Here is a 25000-nt window from a genome sequence, read left to right on the forward strand (position 1 = left end):
TGTGTGTGTGTGTGTGTGTGTGTGTGTGTGTGTGTGTGTGTGTGTGTGTGTGTGTGCAAGCTTTTAACTTCCACCTATCTCTCTCTCTCTCTCTCTCTCTCTCTCTCTCTCTCTCTCTCTCTCTCTCGTTTCTGGGTTGAGAGAGAGAGAGAGAGAGAGAGAGAGAGAGAGAGAGAGAGAGAGAGAGAGAGAGAGAGAGAGAGAGAGAGAGAGAGAGAGAGAGATTCACATACACTACGGAGAACAAGGAAGAGAAAGTTGTGTGTGTGTGTGTGTGTGTGTGTGTGTGTGTGTGTGTGTGTGTGTGTGTGTGTGTGTGTGTGTGTGTCAAGAACCAGGAAAAAGTATTGTAATATTTTTTCTACCTATTTGCGCACCCACCCTCTTTACATGGGGAGGGAGGGAGGGAGGGAGGGAAGGGAGGGAGGGATAATGGAGGGAGGGATGGAAGGTGAAGGGGAGGAGCACAAAGAACAATAAAATTCCTTACTCATCTTTTACATTATTATCACCATCAATCCCCCTTCCTTCTTCCTTCCTTCCTTCCTTCCTTCACTCACTCACACATTTGTAATATTTCACCTAAGAAGGGAAACAATAAAAAAAAAACTAGTATTATTATTGCCAGTACTCTCCTTCCTTCCTTCCTTCTGGTTCATATTGTTCAGTTCTTTCTTCCTTCGCTCATTTGTAACATCTCACGTGCGAAGGAAGGAAACAATGAATAATGAAGTATCAGTCATCATTAACACCATAATTATATACTATTACCAATACTTTTCCTTTCTTCCTTCAATTATTTAGTTTATTTTTCCTACACTCATTAATTCTACAACGTGAGCGTGTGTTGAAGGTATTACGAATATTTGGAAGATTCTCTCTCTCTCTCTCTCTCTCTCTCTCTCTCTCTCTCTCTCTCTCTCTCTCTCTCTCTCTCACACACACACACACACACACACACACACACACACAGGACGAGTAAAATGCACCCCACAAAAACTGGCTTGCGAATAATTATTGTCTGACTTTTCCTTCTTCCACAAGGCTTCTCCCCTTTTGGCTCCTCCCACCCGACCTCCTTCTCTCAACCTCCACCACCACCACCACCGCCGCGACCACCAACCAACACCACCACCACCGCCACCGCCGCCACCACCACGGAAGAAAAGGAGGGAGTGCCGTCTGTTGAATCCTACGCTGAGACGAAACGATGAGGGGGGTGTTTGTCTGTGTGTGTGTGTGTGTGTGTGTGTGTGTGTGTGTGTGTGTGTGTGTGTGTGTGTGTGTGTGTGTGTGTGTGTGTTATAATGTTAAGAGCAGCGTGTGATAGGTATGTAGATAAGTACTAGGTAGGTAGATAGGTGTGTGTGTGTGTGTGTGTGTGTGTGTGTGTGTGTGTGTGTGTGTGTGTGTGTGTGTGTGTCTGTCTGTCTGTCTGTCTGTCTGTCTGTCTGTCTGTCTGTCTGTCTCTCTCTCTCTCTCTCTCTCAAGGAAAAGAGATATAATATTAGAATGTGATCCGTTTTCTTCCGATAGGTTATGTAATCAGAGAGAGAGAGAGAGAGAGAGAGAGAGAGAGAGAGAGAGAGAGAGAGAGAGATTCTACCGTATCCAATGTGGTCGCTGCACAACTACTTTCACACACACACACACACACACACACACACACACACACACACACACTCTCTCTCTCTTAGCATGAAGTATAAACAACATGATGATGATGATGATGATGATGATGATGATGATGATGATGATGGAGGAGGAGGAGGAGGAGGAGGAGGAGGAGGAGGAGGAGGAGGAGGAGGAGGAGGAGAAGAAGAAGAGGGCTGAGACTAGAACAGGAAGTGGAAGAGGACTGATAAATTAAAACAAGAATAAATAGGAAAGTAATAATAGACAATCCTCCCCTCTCTCTCTCTCTCTCTCTCTCTCTCTCTCTCTCTCTCTCTCTCTCTCAATGGTAACTTACAATTTAACTCTGAAGTGTCCTTGAAACCTCCCTACGTCTCTCTCTCTCTCTCTCTCTCTCTCTCTCTCTCTCTCTCTCTCTTCAATATTATAGGCCACAGATAATAACATTTTGGAGAGAGAGAGAGAGAGAGAGAGAGAGAGAGAGAGAGAGAGAGAGAGAGAGAGAGAGAGAGAGAGAGAGAAGGCAGGGTATCTTGTATCATTGGACACGCATCAGGTGAAGTGAGGTGATCAATAAATATAGCGAGGCGTCCCCTTGGGCATGTACATATTGAGAAACATGAATTGGGGACCGCAGGAAGGCAAGAGAATAAATGGATAAACTAAGTATAAATAAGAAAAGTACAACAAAAATCAAATGAACTGGTAAAATGAACACCAGAACTGGGATTCTCATAAGATCGCCAATACAGGAATGCTTGTGTTTAATATCTTCAGTACTGGGACGCATCTTTACTATGTGTTTTGGGTGTGATTAGACGATTTTCTTCATATTAGGAAGGGTTTGTGGTGGCCAGAAGATTAATAGCAAGTCTTCACTATTCTAATCTCCACGTAAGTTTCTGAAGTTGTATAAATTACCATATAGTAAGCAGAGTGAATAAGAAAACGTGTCACGGTACTAAAAGAGGTTAATTTAATATACTTCAATGTGATATGCATTCTTGAGTGACGCCATTGAGATAAGGAAGGAAAATAAGAATAATGCGTAACTAGAATCCTCAATCATGTACGTCAGAGAGCACAAAGGGATAGTTGTCTTAATAATAACTTATATATAAACATTTGCATATGAGATTCAAGGGTGTGTGCCGCCAGGTAAATAAATAAGGAGAAAAAGAAACACACACACACACACAGGAGTAGTTGTTTTGCAGTTGTGTATGAGGTGGATCGATGATCAACTTCTTAAAAATTTATGAGTGGCAGGGAGATGATGATGAAACCAACCACACACACACACACACACACACACACACACACACACACACACACACGGTTGGCCAGTCACTTAGCCACGAGGCCTTACACTTTAAAAACTCACACGTAAGTTAACAAAGAGAGTGTCTTAGATTTGTAGCCGCAGTAATGACAAGCAGACAACTAATGGTAGGAAAGTAGTCACATTAAGTTATAGCCCTCGAGATACTGTCAGCTTGAACGCAGACCCTCACTACAAAACTAACTTAAGTTCATATTCAGAAATGCCTTCCCCCTCTCACTACGACAATCTTCTAAGGCCAGAGACAACTAGCTGGGTTTTCAAGGCAGTTTCTCCTTTTAATAAACCAGAAATCTCGCCAATCTATCACCAGAACCATAAAAATACCCTTGGAAATATGAGCATCTTCAATTGGAGCCCTTGAAAAGCAGTAATGGTGAGGACATAGCGTTTCAGAAGAGGGATTCATATTTTCAATCACTTATGTGCTTCATCTACACTATTTCAAAAGGCTTTATCTAAATTTACCAGAGATTTTTTACGATGGTTTTACGGTTCTAGAGGCAGAGTGACAAAATTCCTACATTATTAACTGTAGAAACTCTTGAAAACCCCGCTAATCATCTCTGCGGCCTTGCAAAACAGTCGTGGTGAGAGAGCAAAACGTTTCTGAATACGAGCAATGCCAAAAAGAAGTGAAACAACCCGCGTCATGACGGTACCTACATGTTATTGCACACTCAGGACAAGTATTGGAGTCAGGACTGGGATGTGCGTAACGTTAGGGCTGTTGATATGCGAGTCCAGCCACCCTAACCCAGATGTGACCTTGAAGATTACAAAAAAACTAAAAATACAAGCATGGAGGAGGAGGAGGAGGAAAAAGCCAGCACTCTTTCAATTTTACCATGCTGATGATGTCTTGCCTCGTCTTTTGTGCAGTTTAGTACGGTCACTGCCCTTCAGTAAGAGGTGGAACGGGAAGAATGTTGATCTTTCCACCCTCCCTCCACCCATCTCTCTCTCTCTCTCATCCTTGGCCACTGCCCTATAAGACAACATCCATATGATATGATATCTTTTTACGCGATGCCTGGAAGTCGTGTAAAGAAATGCCACGCCATATTTCTAAAACGCCGTGTATATTTTGTTACTTTATCTTTCCCAATGCCAAACGTGAGTCTTATTATTACTTCTTTCCTCTGACAGTTTAGGTTCCTTGGTAAACTGTCACTAGCACCATGGAAACTCCTTTGAATTTTGATTTTTCGAAGGGCTGTGCTGAGATGTAGAAATCAAGTGTGTGTGTGTGTGTGTGTGTGTGTGTGTGTGTGTGTGTGTGTGGCAACTGGGTGAAGAAGAGCACTGAGAACACATGGGGTGATCACGTGTTCTAGATACAGATACAGGCTAGGGATGGGTTATCCCCCGCCCTCTCTCTCTCTCTCTTTGTGTGTGTGTGTGTGTGTGTGTGTGTGTGTGTGTGTGTGTGTGTGTGTGTGTGTGTGTGTGTGTGTACTTAATTATTCTTTAGGTATTATATTCTCTCTCTCTCTCTCTCTCTCTCTCTCTCTCTCTCTCTCTCTCTCCGCCATAGCACAGTTTCAAGTTACAAAACGGCTCAGAGTGACTACAGGAAAACTACATTAATATTTCGTCCGTGTGATATTGTTGTGCACTTATCAGCGTCCTTATCTCTTTGTTCTTGTCTTCGTAATGTACTAATTCACACTCGTTGCCCTTGTTTGATTGTCATTTTTCCCGTTATTCTTATCTTATTTTCCTGTTTTTCTTTTTTATTGAGAATTTTTGTTATTCTTTATCCTCTCTCTCTCTCTCTCTCTCTCTCTCTCTCTCTCTCTCTCTCTCCGGCCATTTTCAAAGACTACAGAGACGATTAGCCAAGTTTTAAAGAGTATTTGTCCTGTTCATAATGAAGAAAATTTGTTAACATGTCACTAGAATCACAGAAACCTCCTTAAAAACCCGCATTACTTCAACTAGAGCCCTTTAAAAAATAGACCACAGAGACAATTAGCCAAGTTTGTCCTGTTGATAATACAGAAAACTTACTAACATGTCACTAGAATCACATAAACTCCCTTTACCCCTTCAGTACCATGCCGCGTTTTTATATTCATTCTGGTTACTATTTGGTGATTTTTTACAGCTTCAGAAATTTATGTGGTGATTAAAACAGTACAGACACTGGCCATTAATCGTTTGACCCCCCATAGAACCTTCCTAATATAAACAAAATCGTCTAACCATACCCAAAAAGCATGGTAAAAATGTCTCTCACCCGCATTACTTCAACTAAAGCCCTTTGAAAAATGTGCAGGTGCGGCGTGGAAGTGTTTCACAATATGGGCCTTTGTCCCTTCTGTAGGAAATCACTGTGTAGTTAGTTAAGTATTGTGTCATTTTAGTTCCTCCTTTTCCTCGTTGTGTGATGTTAGCAGCGTTGCCACTCACAGAAAACGGCGATCAATTCATGTTTTATTTTTAAATTGGTGTTAATTTTTTTATTATATTTTTATTCTATTTTGTTTTGTTTTGTATGCATTTACTCTCTCTCTCTCTCTCTCTCTCTCTCTCTCTCACACACACACACACACACACACACATGAATGCTGAGTAATCGTGAGTTCATATCAACGTTGAAAAGTTAAGCAATAATAGGAAAGTTTGTAAAATATAGGAAAAATCTTATTACGAGAGAGAGAGAGAGAGAGAGAGAGAGAGAGAGAGAGAGAGAGAGAGAGAGATTAATGGACCGTAGGATATTATTATTTCTCTTAATGCAACAACGTTCTACACTTCATCCCTACATGTCTGTAATTCGGGGAAACTATTTTTGCTGCCATGGTTAAGAAAAAAGATAAAAAAAATAATAAATCAATCAATTATATTCTAAGACCAGCACCAACATAATGACTTTCCCTCGAAGTCTGAGTTTCACCTCGTCAAACTTACATAAGAGGGTCCATCCAACTTCTACCTGACACCCCCGACCAACTTCACACCTGCCAATCCTCACCCCCTCAGGAGTACTAGGCCTCCCAATCCCCTCCACCCCATCTAACCCATGTCCTCAGTGTCAACGATGAAGATTTTAGGCCGTTCTTTCCTCCTGCACGCGCCTCCTGTCTTTCAGTAAGGGTAGAAGTGAGTCTCGTATTCTCAATCACTTCTCTGCTTTACCTTCACTATTTCAAAAGGCTTTATCTAGACTGACAAGGTTTTTTTAACTCCCAAATATTTTTCTGCTTTACCTTCACTATTTCAAAAGGCTTTATCTAGACTGACACAATTTTTTAAGGTGTTTTTAGTGTCAAGATTTCTGCATTATTAAGTGGGGAAGCACTGTTGAAAACCTCACTAGTCATCTCTGTGGCCTTGGATAACAGTTGTGGTGAGAGAATAAAGCATCTCTGAACATGGACCAGAGTTGGATGATCACCAATGGAATTCACGTAGCTTACTTCAACTCACACCTAACATTATTCTCTCCCAGAAGAGCTGAAACCATGCTGTATGTCTCTGCCGGCCCCTTCATAATGATCTTTTCCTCCAGACATGCAGCTCAATCTGCATCTTAGGATCATTTTGACTGCAAGGCTGATTCTCATTATTTGCAGACATTGATTAATACACTGCACATGAATGATTACTTCTTGGTATATATATTCTCTCTCTCTCTCTCTCTCTCTCATTATTCATTCATAGGTAGGAAATTCAGTCTAGCTCCATTTCTGTAAAAGAGAGAATGGAGAAAGGACAAGAGTGTGCTGAACAGCCAAGCACAAACAATGCATTCACAAACTGTTCCTACATTAGTTGCTATTAGTGTGACTACAAACTGATACTAGTTTATGTTGTGTTATAGCTGGAAAGAAAAATATAATAATAATAGTAACTAAATGTTTCTCTGCACGTTTTTGTAGTTACATTAAAGCTTATTTGGTAATTTAGTGGAGTGGCAAAGGGAAAAGAGTCACAAAGTCACAAGTTCCAAAGAAGGAGAGAAAGTGGTTGCAAGAAGTGTGGATGTGATAAAAAGTTTGCTACTCTGTACAAGGAGTCCAAAGATAAGGGAACAATTTTTCCTAATACTTTGTTTGAGACAGCTGTCTGTTTACTTTGACAGTGACAAACCTTTGCAGGACACGATGATTCCTGACCAGTTCAATAAGTAATTCATCATGCATCCTAGTGAACAAACTCACAGCACTCTTCCAATGTCCGTTAAACACTGAAGGAAATTAGTGGTAACAAATTTTTCATAGAACGGAGATGGAGCTGACACTGAGCCAACACACAGTGCTGAGCCAGACATGTGTAAGTGCATCAGTCAAATTCAATTTAACCACATATTTTTTACCGACACTGAACCACTGAGGACACGAAAGTGGTATGGAATTGATGTGTGTGTGTGTTTTAATGGGCTTTAATATGATCCTCATGGAATGATGCCACCTCCAGCCAATATGTCCAAAAGATACCAGCTTCCCTCTTCTGTGAACTGACCACATGGGTAGAAATTATGTCAATTCTCCAACAACAAAACAAGTATGCTGGAAGACAGAAGTACTTGAGGCACTTGACATGCACACAGAGCCAGGAGGTGAACACTGGTATGGCCTGCAGACAACCAAGCACCACATGGGCTGAAGGTAAATGAGGACTTCTATGGATGTGGATGTTGTAGGAAGAATGGCTGTTACAATTACAGAATACTACGAGACCTGGACAGGCTGATAGCATGGGCAGACAGGTGGCAGATGGAGTTTAATTCTAAAAAGTGTCAGGTTATGCATTTAGGTAAAGACAACACAAACTTTAGCTATGAGATGGAGGGATGTTGGCTAGAGGCAGTAGAGGAGGGAAAGGATTTAGGACTAGTGATAGACAGGACTATGAAATTTTCAAAGCAATGTGTAGACGCAAGAAATAGGGCAAATAGGATCCTGGGTTATATAAATAGAAATGTTAGTTATAAAAGTAAGGAAGTGGTGCATAGCTTATATAATTCCTATGTAAGGCCCCATTTAGAGTATTGCATACAGGCCTGGTCACCCCATTATAGGCAGGATATCAACATGTTAGAAGCAGTTCAGAGAAGAGCAACTAGGATGATACCAGCATTAAAGCGCCTGGAGTATAGAGATAGATTAAAGGAATTAAACATGTTTTCATTTGAGAGGAGATGTATAAGAGGGATATGATAGAGTTATTTAAAATGTTCTCAGATACAAACTACATAGATGTGAGATCTTTCTTTACCTTAGAGGAGGGAAGTAGGACTAGAAATCATGGCAGGAAGATTAGAAAGCAAGGCTGCAGGTTAGATATAAGAAAATATTTCTTTAGTCATAGGGTGGTAGACTTCTGGAATGCATTGCCAGAGACGGTTGTAAATAGCACTAGTTTGACAATGTTTAAAAACAGATTAGATAAGCACTTAAATTTATTAGATTTATAATTATGTATAGCGCTGCATGATAGTTTTTATAAGAAATTCACTATAGTTAAACAAGACATGATCCCCATGTATGGGGATCACAGATTGTAGAGGAATTCACTGCAGGACTTAGCCCTGTTAATGGGCCAAATATTTAGAATTAGTATATAATGTATTGTGTACTTGTAAGTGTATCTTTAAGTACTGATGACAAGGTCGCTATGCGACTGATACAGGATAATCTAGATGGGCCCTGGTGGCCCTTTGTTATCCTATTATTTATGTTATGTTATGTTATATGTTATTAAGGTCACAAGATTGAGGAATGTAGTGCACCTTTGTGATAATGAGTGCCATGGTGAAGGCAGTGAAGCAGTGGCATCAGATAGTGAGGTAGATGAGTGTCCTGGGAAAGGCAACACATGAAGCCAGATGGTGTGGAGAAGTGACACACAGCATTAACTCCTTCAGTACCAGGACACATTTCCATATTCATTCTGGTGACTATTTGACAATTTCATACAGCTTCAGAAACTTATGTGGGGAATTAAAAATAGTGAAGAATATGACCTCCTAATGTCGATAAAATGGTCTAATCGTACATAAATTTTGAGGTAAAAATGTGTCCCAGTATTGAAGGGATTAATATCAAGTGTCTGTCACCATCTATCACTCTTCCTAAGTGGAGCATTCATGATGCCCTCATCACATCTTCACTTTGGTTGTGACTGACGTAACTAAACAACAGACAGAGTTGTACAAAAAGGAGAGAAACAATGATGGAGTGAGAACCAACTGGCAACTGGGCAGACCAGCCATCATGAACTGCTTGTAAGATAAGGCTGTGCCACCATTACAACCCAAGACTTGGTTCACCAGACAGCATGAAATGTCACACCACCAGACAACCAAACAAACACAGATTCAAGGAAAACTTTCCCTGCATGCACTGCCCTCTCTTCCCCTTTCCTCCTCCTTCACATTCCTTCTCACTTCTCGTTTCTCTTCATACTCTTCTTTCCAATCCTCCTCCTCTCCTTTCCTATTCTAATCTTAACTTATGTCTTCCTTGTTCTTCTCCCTTTTTCCCCTCTTCCCCTTTCCTCCTCTTTTCTCACATTCCTCTCCCTTCTTCCTCTTTCCAGTCCTCCTCCTCTTCTTTCCCATCCCTTTTTCTTCTTCCTCTCTCCCATTCTAATTGTACTTTATATCTTCCTTCTCGCCTTCATAAGAAACAGGGCAGCAGTACTCACGCCTGTGCATCGTTGGCTGAGGTGGTCTGTGCCGAGGCTCTGGACCAAAGCTGCTGTCCAGTGTGAAGGATCTGCTGCAGTGACCGGTCAACGCGTGGCAGTTCTCCGCCACCATTGAGGTTGCTGGCCAGCTGCTCCGCCTGCTGCAGCAACTCTTGTAAGCCACGGCTACTCATCCTTGACCTTGTACAAAAAAAGAATTGTAAGTTAGAGTTACACGGAAATATGTGTGTATTATGATAATATAAAAGATAAGAACAAGAAATTTGGTGAATGTAAAAGAGCAAGGAGACATTCTGGTGTTGCTGTGAGGCAAGAACAGTAGAGACCATATGTGTCACATGCTGAGTCTGCAGGTTTTTTTTATCCTCAGAGAGAGAGAGAGAGAGAGAGAGAGAGAGAGAGAGAGAGAGAGAGAGAGAGAGAGAGAGAGAGAGAGAGAGAGAGAGAGAGAGAGAGAGAGAGAGAGAGAGAGAAACACATTGTCAATGATAAAGAGGCCAATTTCAAAATTACAATAATATGATCATAATACATTAGATGAAAAGAATCAATTAAAGTTATACAAGGGAAATATTTCAAAACTACTTCAACCATTTCAAAACTAAATGAAGATTTTTCGATGACTTTCATAACTTTTCTGCCCATTCTTATGTGGTTCAACTGTATCATAGACCTTTCTATGTCTAATAAGAATATCAAAAACAGTTTTTTCATATTACTTTACTCTTTTCAGTCATATGTCAGTCAATCTGCGGTTTCAACCAACCAAGGAATATCTGAAGTGACGTGTTTTTCTGGTGAGAAATGTAGTGAAATATTGATGGTATATGTCACTTCCAGCAGAAATTAATATTATTCAAGTTATGACTGTTTCTCTGACATGTCTATATCTCATTCCCAACAATCTTGGGGCACCTGTGGGAAATGGAGGGTTATTATATTGTTTGGTTAGTAACCCTTGATGGGCATCCGGGGGAGCAGCCTTCCCGGCTAAAAGGTTATAAAGTTGGGGTTATTTAGTGTCCCTGTGGTGTGGCAGATACAGCTGGAAATGCAGCACTCGCAACACTGATAAAGATAATCAAACCAACAGTTGCCATTGCCATGTCCAGCTGCTGCCGCCACCACTGTCGCTGCCATTAAAGTATTTCCAGAGTTTTTTGTGTGATTTTATTTATTTCTGGCCTCTTCTGCAATGCACATTATTCAATTTAATGCTCTCCCACCCAATCCCAATTTCCCACAGGAGCTGGTGGTGAGAGGTAGGCTTAAGCTGGAACAAAAAAAACAATCATTACTCAAAAAATATTAATTTGTACCGGAAATGACATATACCATCAATCATTTCACTACATTTGTTGCCCAAAAAGACATGAGCCACATATCAGATTCCATGGTTAGGTGAAACTACAAATTGTTCCACATCTCTTATTACAATTGTTTACCAATCCTCCCCTACCTTTCCTGACACTAGCATGTTCTTCACCCCATACTTTGCTTTCCTCTACCCACTGTGTCAACTTGTCATTTATCACTTCACCAAACACCCTCGCCAGCACGTTCATGACAGCTATAGCTCTGTAGTCTGTAATTTTCAATGTTATCTTTGGGCTTACCTTCTCCCTTATGAGTTAAAGTCTCTCTACTATCTTTTCAGTCATTAGGTACAACTCCATCCTCCAGATTTTTTCCAGTGCTACCTACGATATTTTTTTCCGTCCTACACCACACCACACACCAGCACGCCGGGCCTGCCACCTCTCGTCCTTCAGTTACCTACACCCTTCCCCTACACATCAAAGCACGACCAATACAAACAACACTACTAAATACAACAGTGAGCCGTTCGTTACCTTCTCAGACTACCGGCCGTCTCTCAGGAGCATGGAAACACCATAGACACACACCAACCAGTTTGTTTACCCTTCGCGGCGCCGCCAGTCCCGCCACCTATTTCTAAATCTCACATTCGGGACTGTATTTTCTTCCATAAGGACTAATCAAATGTAAGAAGATCAATCAATAATCTTCCTACACTTTTATTGCACAATTTCAAATATAATTACATGTATCATAAGGTAAAACTTGCCAAGGAAAAAGTATTGTATAATTCCCTATCAGCGTGCGGTGGGGATGTACTTCCCGGGGAGGTTAGATTCAACATCCTTGGTTCCCATGATTTCCAGCAATAGTTTCGAGTATAAGGCAGTGTTTCTACTTTTAAGCAAATTTGTGATACAGAAGGATTTTTTAAGGATTGCTACGAATCTTGACGAGAGAAATTTAAGGATATCCAGCATTATCAAGGAATTTTTCAAGGGAAATATCAATATCTGTCCGTCAGTATGTATGAATTTAACCTAGACTATATGTATGTATGCACTTATACAAAAAATAAAAATGAAAAAATATTTTCATAATAACACTCAGAAGACCCACATACACTCGCCTAACCACACCCACACCTAGCACCGCTCCCACACCCAAAACACTTTAAATACACAAAAATAACCTAAAAAAAATACACTTAACATATGCAACACCCCAAAATACCAACAGACACGCACAAAACTCACTGGAAATACCCTATGTACACTAACACCTCAAACACACACACACACACACAAAAGATCTCACACTCAAACCACTTAAAACACTCAAAATTAACCTAAACACCACAGACAGGTGGCAGATGGAGTTTAATTCTAAAAAGTGTCAGGTTATGCATTTAGGTAAAGACAACACAAACTTTAGCTATGAGATGGAGGGATGTTGGCTAGAGGCAGTAGAGGAGGGAAAGGATTTAGGACTAGTGATAGACAGGACTATGAAATTTTCAAAGCAATGTGTAGATGCAAGAAATAGGGCAAATAGGATCCTGGGTTTTATAAATAGAAATGTTAGTTATGAAAGTAAGGAAGTGGTGCGTAGCTTATATATTTCCTATGTTAGGCCCCATTTAGAGTATTGCATACAGACCTGGTCACCCCATTATAGGCAGGATATCAACATGTTAGAAGCAGTTCAGAGAAGAGCAACTAGGATGATACCAGCATTAAAGCGCCTGGAGTATAGAGATAGATTAAAGGAATTAAACATGTTTTCATTTGAGAGGAGATGTATAAGAGGGATATGATAGAGTTATTTAAAATGTTCTCAGATACAAACTACATAGATGTGAGATCTTTCTTTACCTTAGAGGAGGGAAATAGGACTAGAAATCATGGCAGGAAGATTAGAAAGCAAGGCTGCAGGTTAGATATAAGAAAATATTTCTTTAGTCATAGGGTGGTACACTTCTGGAATGCATTGCCAGAGACGGTTGTAAATAGCACTAGTTTGACAATGTTTAAAAACAGATTAGATAAGCACTTAAATTTATTAGATTTATAATTATGTATAGCACTGCATGATAGTTTTTATAAGAAATTTACTATAGTTAAACAAGACATGATCCCTATGTATGGGGATCACAGATTGTAGAGGAATTCGCTGCAGGACTTAGCCCTGTTAATGGGTCAAATATTTAGAATTAGTATATAATATATTGTGTACCTGTAAGTGTATCTTTAAGTACTAGATGGACCCTGGGGGCCCTTTGTTATACTATTATTTATGTTATGTTATAGAAGCAGATAAAACCTCCAACCAGGACTGCAGGTGAAGACAACTAGAGGTATGGCATAATGGTTGGCTAATGTGGTTTCATCAAAACTCCAAGAAGCCCTTCACACAAACTCATAGAGAACGTTTAAAAGCAACAACAGAAGATGCAGTGACAACATGCTCAGGCAGCTCATTCCAAACAGATAACACCCTAATCGAAAAGAAATGAGCCCTAACTTCTGTGTCCCAGCGAAGAATGGCCAGCTTGTAGGAGTGACCTCTTGTTATCGCATTAAGGTTCCTAACAAACAAATGTTCAAAATCAGGGCACAGACCATGCAAAATCTTATAAACCATAATAAGATCAGCTCTAAGTAAATGGGCTTTAATTGAGTACAACTTAAGTGTAGAGAGATATTAACTTTGTCCATTTCCGTTGTACTCCCTCCAACAATCTAAGATCACCAAAATAACCTGGATTCCACACCGCAGATGAGAAGTCCAAGATTGGTCTTATATGTGTAATAAATACAGCTCTCATAAATTCAGGGAATGACACACTGTATCCTTAAGAATGCCAAACCCCACACCACTTGCCTTCATTGCTGTTTCTCTTACATGTTGATGAGACTTAAGTTCATAGTCTACCCAAACACCCAAGTCTTTATGCAATTGCTTAACAGGAATCTGTTGATTACCAATAAAATATGGAAGTGAGTCAGGAGCATTGTGGAAGTGTCTACAAAAACTAATTGCAACACATTTTTCAACAGAAAATGACAAGCCCCATGAAAGACTGGTCTCATGGAGCTTGTTTACATCTCTCTGCATTAAGTAGTGGCCTAATTCAAAATCAGCTTTAGAGATTGGAGCTGCTAGATACAGTTTAAGATCATCAGCAAAAAGGCAATATTTACAAGATAGATTAGAAACAACATGGTTAATGTAGACCAAGAACAGAAGAGGCCCAATCACAGATCCTTGGGGAACTCCACTTCCAACATGTACACTGCAACTTGTGAAACCTTGGACAATAACTTTCATTGTTCTACCAGATAAATAATCGTAGAGCCATTCCAACAATGCACCTCTGATGCCAATACATTGTAACATTCTAAGAAGCAGTTGGTGATTGACTACATCAAAGGCTTTTCTATAGTCGAAAAATATGATATTAACAGAGAAGCCACGATCATAATATTCGGTAACATAATCATAGGTGTATAAAAGTTGGTCGGAAACAGATTTACCAGGCCTAAAGCCATACTGGTGAGGAGAGAGCAGGTGGTTACTTTCCAAATAGGTAGACATATGAGAAACAATTATTCTTTCAAAGGACTTACAGCACACAGATGTCAAGCTGATGGGTCTGTAGTTGAGGGGATCAGAATGAATACCACCTTTGAATAATGGTGTAACATTGGCAACCTTCCAGTCCAAAGGGACATGTTTGGAAGACAAGGATTTGCGACATATTAATAAAAGAGGATAACTTAAAGAATGTGCGCATCTTCTCAGCAGTACTGATGGCAATTGGTCTGGACCAGAACAACAACTTAGCTTAAGATTAGACAGTATAGATTCGATAGTAAAAACATCAAGCATGTAGCCATCAAACTCAAATACAGTGTCACAAGTCTGCAGTGGGGAGGGGTTGTCCAAGACAGCATTTGAAAATACACCCAAGAAGGCATGGACAAAACACTCGGCCATGTCACCACCTTCCGTGATCCATACACCATCTCTTATTAAAGGTCCAACAGTCGGTCTGTTAACTTTTTTTTGGCGAATGTATTTATGGAAATGCTTGGAGTCTCCATCCCCACCCCGAACCAGAGACATTTTGCACTTGCTAACTGCATTATGTACTGATTCATTATACTGTAATGATGCATTCTTAAAAGAGAACCATAGTCTAGAGGCCACAAGGGAAGATCTGCCAAACCTCTGGCGGGCATCTTTATACTCAAGCCAACATTGACGCTTTAGAAGTTTAGCAGCTCTCGAGACATCCTTAGACCAAGGTGGTCTTTTGGTGAGAGGACAAGTCTTTTTAGGAATAAACCATTGAAAGGCTTCTTGTAGTATGCTCTTAAATTTAGTGTACATTTGGTCAATATTAAGTCCAAGGAATTCAAAATCCCAATTGATTCCACTCAAATGAGCATTAAGAAAATTATAATTTCCTTTAAAAAAGTCGTATTCATTCAGATTATCATTTAGAATAGGCAGTGTAAAAGTGTATTTGAACATGATAGGGAAATGGTCACAGCCAAGTAGAGGGTCAAATAAAGTAACATAAGATATTCTGTCAGCATCGGTGGTAAAGACAAGGTCGAGGATATTGTCGGAACGGACAAAGGTTGGTACATTTATCCACTGAGTAAGTCCAAGAAGTGTAAAAACATCCAAAAATTTATTATCCATTGCAGAGTGACCCACAGGTATATCAGGGGACCAGTCAATAGAAGGAAGGTTAAAGTCACCAGTCAGGATTAACTCTCTGTTAACACAAAATACCTCAAGAAAGGAAATAAGTGAAACATTTTCAATTGTGGAGTTACTAGGTGGCCTGTAGACAACTAATGTCGTTAAATTGAAGTCCAGAAGATGTAATCCTATGGTGCTGGCATGGTCATAAAAAAATTTACTTATTTTTATGTTGTCTTTAATATATATACCAACACCATGTTTTCTTGTATTAGTCGGAGAATCATGTCTAAAAATATTGTAGCCAGGAATGTTAACAGCAGAAGTGGGAATAGCAGGACACAACCAAGTTTCAGTAACACAACACATATCAATGGAATTGTCTATAAGCATATCACACAAAACATGCAACTTATTTGTGAGGCTATTAATGTTCAATACAACCATAGTAAAAAACAAATTACACACAAAGTTATTTACAGATGTAGTAGTATGAACAAAAGGAGTGGCAGGATTTATTTTGATTTTTTTTTAGCCATCTGAGGCCCACCTGTAGCTGAGTCACCAGTGGCTCTCTGAGAAGTGACATGACAGAATGACCCAACACAACATTGCCAGATACTTTTTCTTCCAGGGATTTAACAGTGGAACAAAGGCTAGTTATGGTATTAAGCATTTGGGACATGCATTCCTGTAGGGCAATAAGTCCTACATTGTGGCGTTGGTCACCAGAATCTGTGACTGTAGGCACTGATAAAAGGCGACACTTTCTACAAGAAAACTTAATGCCTTTACCTTGATGTTTCAAAACTTCCCTTACAAAGTCCGCTGGTAAACCAGTGCACAGCTGAGACCCGTGGCACCACTGGTTACAATCATCACATGCAATGCCCCCCTCATTATTATAGAGAACAGGAAACCGACAAGTAACACAGGGATAGACAGTCTCACTGGGGGTTGAGATTTCTGAGGCATGAGGTTGTGGCTGTGGCAACCCAACAGCCCCTGACACCCCACCAGCCACATCCCCCTGACTCCCCTGCCCTCCCTGGGGCAACCCAACATACTGCCACCAACACCAACTCTGCCGCTCTGCCCCCTCATTTGGGTCTGATCACGGCCTCTTCCCCTTAGTTGGCTGCGCGTCATCATTGGCTCAATACTTATACTATGAGTGACCCAACACTACACAGTGGATAACATAACACTGGTTTAAGCAACAAGACACAACACGAACGCCACACAAATACATCAAACACCACAACATGTATAATACTAAGAATACAAATCAACAACACAGCACAACACAAAGGTAAAACACCCAAAATAAGTAGTCTAGATACTTGAAAACAACAACCACAACAAAAAAAAACACAACACAACACTTACTCGGCCACCATAAAACACCACATCTACCAAAACACACTTAATACACCAACCACCACCAAGCAACAAATACTGTATTACTACATACCAACTGTAGAACCTCAAGAGAAAGTATAACAAACAATAAGTTGTGCTGTGGAACCGACCAAACTGAGAAAATGTCACATGTCGTCAAGGAGGCTCACAGGACACTAGGGCACAGTATTATGGTGTGTTGGTGTCCGAGTGTGTGAGTGTAGCAGTGTTGTTGATCTCTATGCAAATCTATTTATTCATCTTTCTACCTACCTATCCATCTATCTATCAAGCCTAACAAATTACCTGCTTATCTATCTCCACACAAGCATGAAAATAGGTGGTGACAAAAGAGTGTTGGGTGTCGGGGTGTGGGTGTTGACGGGGTGTGTGTTGAGAGGGCCTCAGGGGGGTTGGCATATTTTGATGTGAAAGTTAACTAATTACACTATGGCAAACCTTTATTTCATAAATTACACAAAAACATTTCAAAAGTTTTACAATTTTTCTTAATTACAAATTTGAATAAATGATAAAAGAATGGCCATTTCTTGTATAACAGACTGGGTCATTACACAGGTGGACCTGTGGCACTGGGTCTTGCCATGTGAGACAAACATTTATTCAAAGGATTTCACTATGTGGGCCTGTCTGGGCACAAATCAGAGGGCAAACTCAGACACTTAGACCACTTAGCTTAAAATTCATAAAAATAATAAAAATATTTTCCTAATTTAGATGCAAACTTATATAAAACAAACATACATTACCTTCCAGCTTCAAATACAAATAAAAATCACAAAAAAATAATAGAATAATTGTTAAATATAAAAAATATTGTTTACCAAGGATGAGAAATAGCATGGAACTGAATAATCTTAATAGCAGTAAGCAATATGTATTTCGTAAGTGGCAACTCATCCCATGGAGAAAGTGAACCAGCAAGAGGTGCTACATAATTCTCCTTTGATATTGTAGAAGCCTCAAACCAACTCTAATTATGAATGTTGCAGGGGAATGGCAGGAAGCAAAGCACAAGTAGTTATTCTATTTCATGATCCAAAAAGCTGCTGTTTTGATTGAGGGCAACTAGCACATACAAACACAGAAACATGGGACTGCTTTTGCCTTGCTGATTAGAGCCCATCCCAGCAATAGTCCTTACCATTGTGACCAGCTTACAAGGAATGGGTGGGGAGAGGTGGGGATCAGTGGTGGATGGTTGGGGTATCACAGGGCCAGGCTTCTGATGAGCTTTGCCAGACAACTGTAGGGACTTGGCAGAGGAGGAACACACTTGACATGTGGTAAGACTTTAGTAGTCCAGGGAAGGAACTAGCTGGTAGACCCCAATTTAAAACATTACAAGAGAGAATGCAATGAGACAAAGATCTACAAAAAATGATAGATCTAAATGACATATATAGAAAATAGCCATTCTTAACCTACCTGCAGATATGAGACCAAGACAAGAAAACACACAATCGTCTTTCATTACCTCATTAACATTTCAACATTTTAAGTTACTAGTCAGTATGATCCACATATTAATAAAGATCAGCCTTTAAACATACATACAACCTTTTCAACTTAAGTTATTCAAAAGACATTTGATTTCAACTTACATTAAATAGTATACCAAAATACCACTATGTATGTCTAGCTTTGATGGACTCAAAAAAACATTTTCTAATATATTTCTCTTATTATCTATACTCTCTCTCTCTCTCTCTCTCTGATACCATGGAGGGAGAAAAGGACCAACACTAAGCAACCTTGATCTCCTGTGATGGTTTGTTGCAGAGGTCGTCATCCATGGTAAGTAGAGCCTGCAAGAAAGGATGACTATATCAATGTCCCTTCATAATAATAATAACAAGAATAAATAACAATAATAAATGAGTAATAATAAAAAAATAATAAATTTGACTAAATAGCTTTGAAATGGAACTGCTTTCTCTTGGGTTATGACAAAGGGATTAGACAAGAATGCATCTATGTCACAACAGTTATAAAATACCTATTCAAGATACATAGTGAAAGGTAAGCATCATTACAAAAACTTACAAATGATGTTTCTTTTTTCCTTATACTATTCTGGCATGCCTTAAAAGTTATATATATATATATATATATATATATATATATATATATATATATATATATATATATATATATATATATATATATATATATATATATATATCCTTGTGTGATACAATGCATAGATTATGGAGAGAGAGAGAGAGAGAGAGAGAGAGAGAGAGAGAGAGAGAGAGAGAGAGAGAGAGAGAGAGAGAGAGAGAGAGAGAGAGAGAGAGAGAGAGAGAGAGAGAGAGAGAGAGAGAGAGAGAGAGAGAGAGAGAGAGAGAGAGAGAGAGAGACTTCACCATTTATGTGAAATAGTACAACTAGGAATTTCAACCTTGACACCACCAATACTTACGACAAAGAAGAAGAAGAGTGCAAATGCTGAAGTGATGTGCCATATGTCATGCTCATCAAAGACAGACAGGAAATCACAAGGAGAGTTCTTGCTTCTAGAGTCTGCTGGAGATCTCTGCACATGATAGAACAGTGTGCAATAATGACCAGCCAGACACACTACACTAAATAATGATAATAATAATAATAATAATCACAATCATTATAATCATTTCCCAAACATCTGGTGTGGAACTGAGCATTTTCATTTTAGATTAAAACAACAGTATACTGGACAGAAATGCTAATGAATGTCTTGTACACATCTTTACCTCAGAGTCAGTGCGGCGCTGGAAGAAAAAGACAAGGGCAATGATCCAGAACACGCTGGAGAGAGCCAGACACACCCAGGCTAAAACTGTTCCTTTCTCTTTAAACAACAGCTTCTGTAAAGGGAATTCAATAATGTTGTCATAGTTACACCAACTCCTGCAGTCTGCCATGCTTACTTTGTCTCAATTTAGTATTTCCCTCAACAAGAAAATGTTCTGCTGATCACAAAACATTGCAACCAACTCAATACTGATTACTGAAATTTTTAACCCCTTCAATAATGGGATACATTTTTACCTTAACATTTGTATACAATTAGACCATTTTATTGACATTGGGAAGGGTCTATGGAGGTCAAAAGATTAATGGCCAGAATCTTCACATCTTAATCCCAACATGAGTTTCCAAAACTGTATAAAATTACCAAACAGTAAACAGAATGAATATGGAAATGCATCATGGTACTGAAAGAATTAAGCTAATATTATGGTAGATGAAAACATGATACTGCATTACCTTCATCATCACATAATTGGCAAAATAAAGGCCCAAGTTGACAAGACACACGACCAGAATGAAGTTGTACACATCAGGGTCGGCCAGGATGCCAAACAGAATAAGACCAATGTTGCTGCCCACACCAACCAACACCCGTACCACCTCCATGGGCTTGTGGCTGGTGTCCTGCTCACTCAGTACATTGCTCAGCTTCTCTCCAATAGGCTTCCAAGCACTCCACACATGCCACAGTTTGGATAATGCTGCAAGTAAAGATGGCATATTATAACTAATATGTTATTTCAAAGTAGTACTTGTACTGTCATTTAAAATGCCTTCCCCTCTCACTACACTTATTTTCCAAGGCCACAGAGACAACTAGCCAGGTTTTCAAGACAGCTTTTCCTTTTAATAAACTAGAAATCTTGCCAATCAATCACCAGGCATAAAAAATACTTTTAAAAGTATGAGTATCTTCAACTAGTCTTTGGAAAGCAGTGATGGTGTGAGAGCAAAGCATTTCTGAATACTGGCCATAGAAGTATAGCTAAGTGGTATCAATAGATTGAAATACCTTTAGATATTGACTGCAACAACATATTGCCACAAAACCTGTAATTACTGGCACTCACAGAAGGACCAAATGCCATAGGTTGACACAAGGACAGCATTGGAGAGCAAAAGAATGATGTAGACAGTAGACAGCAGACCCCAGAACCAACCACGGCTCAGCCACAGGCGTGCTTCAGCCACCAAGAGTGCCAGGCCCACGGTGATGACGGTGGGATACACGTGGTGAGTGACGTCACTGTGCCGCAACCCCCAGATGGTCACTATGGCAACCACCATCATCACGTACATGAACATCATATCTTGTTGAAAAATAAAAGTGAAATATTACCATAGATCCGATGTGTATAACCTTTACATTTCATCATCATATCCTTACAATGAAAATAAAAATATACTGTAATTACCAAATCCAACACACACAATTTTGAGAAAGTCACGTACCAAACTTGATGGTGACACTGTTGGGACAAGTGTGATACAAGGCTGACATGACTCCCTGCAGGACAAGACCATACCCCAAGGAAACAAAGAGTCCATAGCAGTGAGTCACACCCACACTCTGCCAAGATAAGTTACAAATATCATTATGCATGATGGTGAGATACTGTATGTGCAAAAATCAAAAGGACCTACAATTTGTTTTTGCTACTAATCTAAATCTGCTCATAGCTGTAACATTACAAGTTTCATCACACAGCAAGTTCAACCGTTATTTTTATCAATACATATACTGAATGCATTACACTGCAGTGCAGTATCAAGGCAATACAATTGTCATTGTGATGCTTACATCTCTGGCACTGAAATGCTGAAGAATTCTGTGGGTCAAATTCTTGTGTTTCTTCACAATGATGATGAAGGAGATGCCGAGCACAATGTATCCATAATTGGTAAACACTCGAGCAAAGTCTGGCAAGAAGCCAAAGGCTGTCAGGCAACGAGAGTTCCAGAAGCACTGATCTTCTTGGCCGTGATCCAACACCATCTGGAACACAAACATCATCAGCATCAACATGATCACACCTTATCAATCAATGCACAACTCCAATGTCACTGTCATATAAGATGACTTGATACTGAACACAAAGTCTATTCCACTGCAAGCAAAGTTTAAGGCATGTGGGAATACAGGCTTTTGTTAATGTTTAGTGCCAGAGGGGTGGTCCTGTTGGGACTGAGAACACTTCAGTCACTGCTCCTTTCAGGGGTTACAAAACTAGCTTATCTTTTATGGGGATGGAATATCACACTATCGTGAATATAAACTTGTCAGTAAACCCACAGTTATAGACTTGAAGTATTTATTCTGGATGTTTCAAAGGCCACTGTCTTCATCTTCAGCAGTGCAAAGCAGAATGAAAAATACAGGCAAACTGAACCAAGAGAAGGGGGAGAGACAGAGGATGAGTCTCGTGGCACAGTGTGATTGGCCAACCCCACCTGTGAGCTCCACCCTACTCAAACCCTATCAGGACCTGACCTGTCTTTACCACTAATCCCTAGATCTGGTAGGGATTTTGTCACCAGTGCTCACTTCAAGTCTATAACTGCGGGTTTACTGACTAGCTTATCTTTGCTGCTGTGTGAAGAAAATGCCAGGAATCTCACCCTCAGGTACGAGCGGAGGAGCTGGCCAGTGGGAAGCGCTGCAAACACCCCCATGATGACCAGGCTGTTTTGAAATCCAACCTCTGATACTTGGGCTTCACCTGTGCCTGCCTCGTGCACTGCCACAGTCTTCCACCACAGCACACAGCTTCACAACACAGGTGGTGAAGGAGGCAGGTACATGAACAAATAGGGAAATTATGTATCAGTGTATCATTCTGACAAAATGACATGCTTGACAGGCTGAGTCCAAAATGAGTTATGTTCTATCAACTCAATTCCTCCTCAGGATCCCTCAAAGCAGGGACACATTTGGTACATTGTCACTGCTACAACAGGGACTTTTGTGGAGCACTAATATTACAAAGTAGAGTCAAGCACACTACATCTAGCACTCATTTACATTATACACTATTGTAAAACTGATGGTAAAGCACAAGAAATACAATTTTTTTTCATTCCTTCTAGCATGCTATGATTTTGTGCCCGTGGTGAGGGGTATGTGTCCGAGTGTCATAGGAGTATTTGAACCAACTTGTGTCTACTTATGTGATCCCTACTGTAGTGTGAAAGTACAGGTAACTCTCGAATTACACGATAGATGCGTTCCATGAGGCATCACGTATTTCAAAATTTGAGTAAAACAAACTTGCAATTCTCATAAAAAACAATAGATGATAGGGGGAATGCGGGATGCGGTCCAAATCGTGTATAAACAAACTGATCGCGCAATTTTAATTAATTATAATATTTTTTTGGTCGCGTATTAACTAAAACACGTAAATTAAACACGCGTAAATCAAGAGCTACCTGTATGTAAGAATTTAGTTAGTTTTCAATAGTAAGATATGGTTCCATGTGGGAAAGATAGAAATCTTACCGAGGATTGAATGATTCACTGATGTTGGAGGATTCGCCCTCTGGTGCGTGAGTAGTGGCTGGCAGGAAGGAGGGTGGGTGGAAAGGTACAACAGCTCGGACATCCCTGTGTGAATTGACTCCTGGAAGTATAGAAAGATACTTAATTAATGTGTTACACCCAGCAAATATTTTGTTTAAGTGTCAAGAGACTGCAGCTTGCACAACAATGAGCTCAGAGGCACTGCATGAATACACCTCATGAATGATGAGGAAAACACATTTGCCAAAATAATTCACACTACTGCACACTTATAATTACAACTGTCAAAGCTAGTAACCTTCAACTGCCCCTGGAGCATCAAGAGTCAGCCTGCCACTAAAGGCAACTTGTCCAATACTGTCTTCATCAGCCCCTCTCTGTATGCCATCTGCTTCTTGTTCACCGGAATAATGGTTGTTTCTCCGATGTGAAGGTCTGCCATGTTGGTCATGCTGTAGACAAATAAAAATCAAGTTACGCAGATAATGTGTATCAGGGGAGGAATATTTGTATTTAATATAAAATAATCATACACTATAATTATAATATAATCATATATATAACTTTATTATATATAATTTTCACTGCTTTGGTCTATCTGTCAATAACATCCTTGTATGCTCCTTTCACTTATACTTAATCTTTACATCAGTTCATATCTGATTATAGCAAAACAAATCCTTACCCGCATGCTGCCAAACGAGAACATTCCTCTGGTAACTTCCACATGACATGAGGGCCGACTGCCAGACTCGCCCACTAAGGGAGCCTCATCCTCACTACTTTCACCCAAACAAGATAAAGTCCTGAGAAAAGATAACAAATAATCATGATGTGCCACAGCCACAACCACCCTACTACTGTCAGGTGTCAGAGTCAGTTAATACTTTTATGTCACACTTATTTTCAGTCCTTTGAATCTCTATTACAGTACAAGAGAGCAATTCACCCACCTCTTGGTTATGGCACAAATCAGCATGGTGACAACAATGGCGATGACGGTGAGGATGAAGGCAGTGATGCAGAATATGTACCACGTTGATGCTATTGTTGTGTGATTGTAAGCCTCCAGCCTCACAGTCTTGGTCCTTGAGTCACGGCTGTTGTTGTAGCTGGAGCCTGAAGGTAAATTTTTATGTATGTACAAGATTCCTTTCAACAGATCAACATAATAGGTACTGACATTCTGATGCTGGATTAGACCGTTTTGATACCATGACAGGCCAACTTGCCCTTAACACACAAAAAATGACATCCAAGATTATGTTAACTAAATCAATTTTATGTGGCAGTATTTCACTGCATTATGGAGAGCATGTGTGGTAGTGTCTCACCTAAGATATTCAGGATGCATGCATCATCATCAGGCAGAGAAAGCACTATAACATGAACCCCCTCAGGGAAGTGTGTCCTGTGAGCCACCATGCCAGCCTGCCTACTGAAGGTCTGGTACCGCCCTCTGTTCACCAGTCCAGACAACTCCGAATTCACAGGACACTGCCCAAGGGAACAACAGTATGACTATGAGATATATATGTATATGGATATGTATGTGTGTGTGTGTGTGTGTGTATATATATATATATATA

At 40.0% G+C, this 25000-nt stretch overlaps 1 protein-coding gene and 1 long non-coding RNA gene across 2 annotated transcripts in view; both read right to left on the minus strand.

The window, feature by feature from the left end:
• Window positions 1-9571: 9571 nt before the first annotated feature.
• On the minus strand, window positions 9572-12317 carry LOC123519538. The gene is made up of 2 exons (XR_006679044.1): window positions 11491-12317; window positions 9572-9817 (listed from the first exon to the last, which is right to left on the minus strand). It is a non-coding gene; the product is annotated as an uncharacterized LOC123519538 (long non-coding RNA).
• A 5205-nt stretch (window positions 12318-17522) lies between these two features.
• LOC123519539 (SID1 transmembrane family member 2-like) overlaps window positions 17523-25000 on the minus strand; it is an 11225-nt gene continuing 3747 nt past the window's right edge. The window contains exons 5-17 of the mRNA XM_045280939.1: window positions 24746-24908; window positions 24365-24530; window positions 24097-24217; window positions 23710-23863; window positions 23391-23511; window positions 22511-22658; window positions 21693-21887; window positions 21344-21461; window positions 20962-21201; window positions 20348-20592; window positions 19831-19944; window positions 19521-19634; window positions 17523-18903 (exon numbers count right to left, since the gene is read on the minus strand). Coding sequence (XP_045136874.1) covers window positions 18841-18903; window positions 19521-19634; window positions 19831-19944; window positions 20348-20592; window positions 20962-21201; window positions 21344-21461; window positions 21693-21887; window positions 22511-22658; window positions 23391-23511; window positions 23710-23863; window positions 24097-24217; window positions 24365-24530; window positions 24746-24908 — 1962 coding nt within the window. The 3' untranslated portion in view covers window positions 17523-18840. The remainder of the gene's footprint in view (window positions 18904-19520; window positions 19635-19830; window positions 19945-20347; window positions 20593-20961; window positions 21202-21343; window positions 21462-21692; window positions 21888-22510; window positions 22659-23390; window positions 23512-23709; window positions 23864-24096; window positions 24218-24364; window positions 24531-24745; window positions 24909-25000) is intronic.

This window comes from Portunus trituberculatus, chromosome 45 (genome assembly GCF_017591435.1).
Source record: "Portunus trituberculatus isolate SZX2019 chromosome 45, ASM1759143v1, whole genome shotgun sequence".
Classification (NCBI taxonomy): domain Eukaryota; kingdom Metazoa; phylum Arthropoda; class Malacostraca; order Decapoda; family Portunidae; genus Portunus; species Portunus trituberculatus.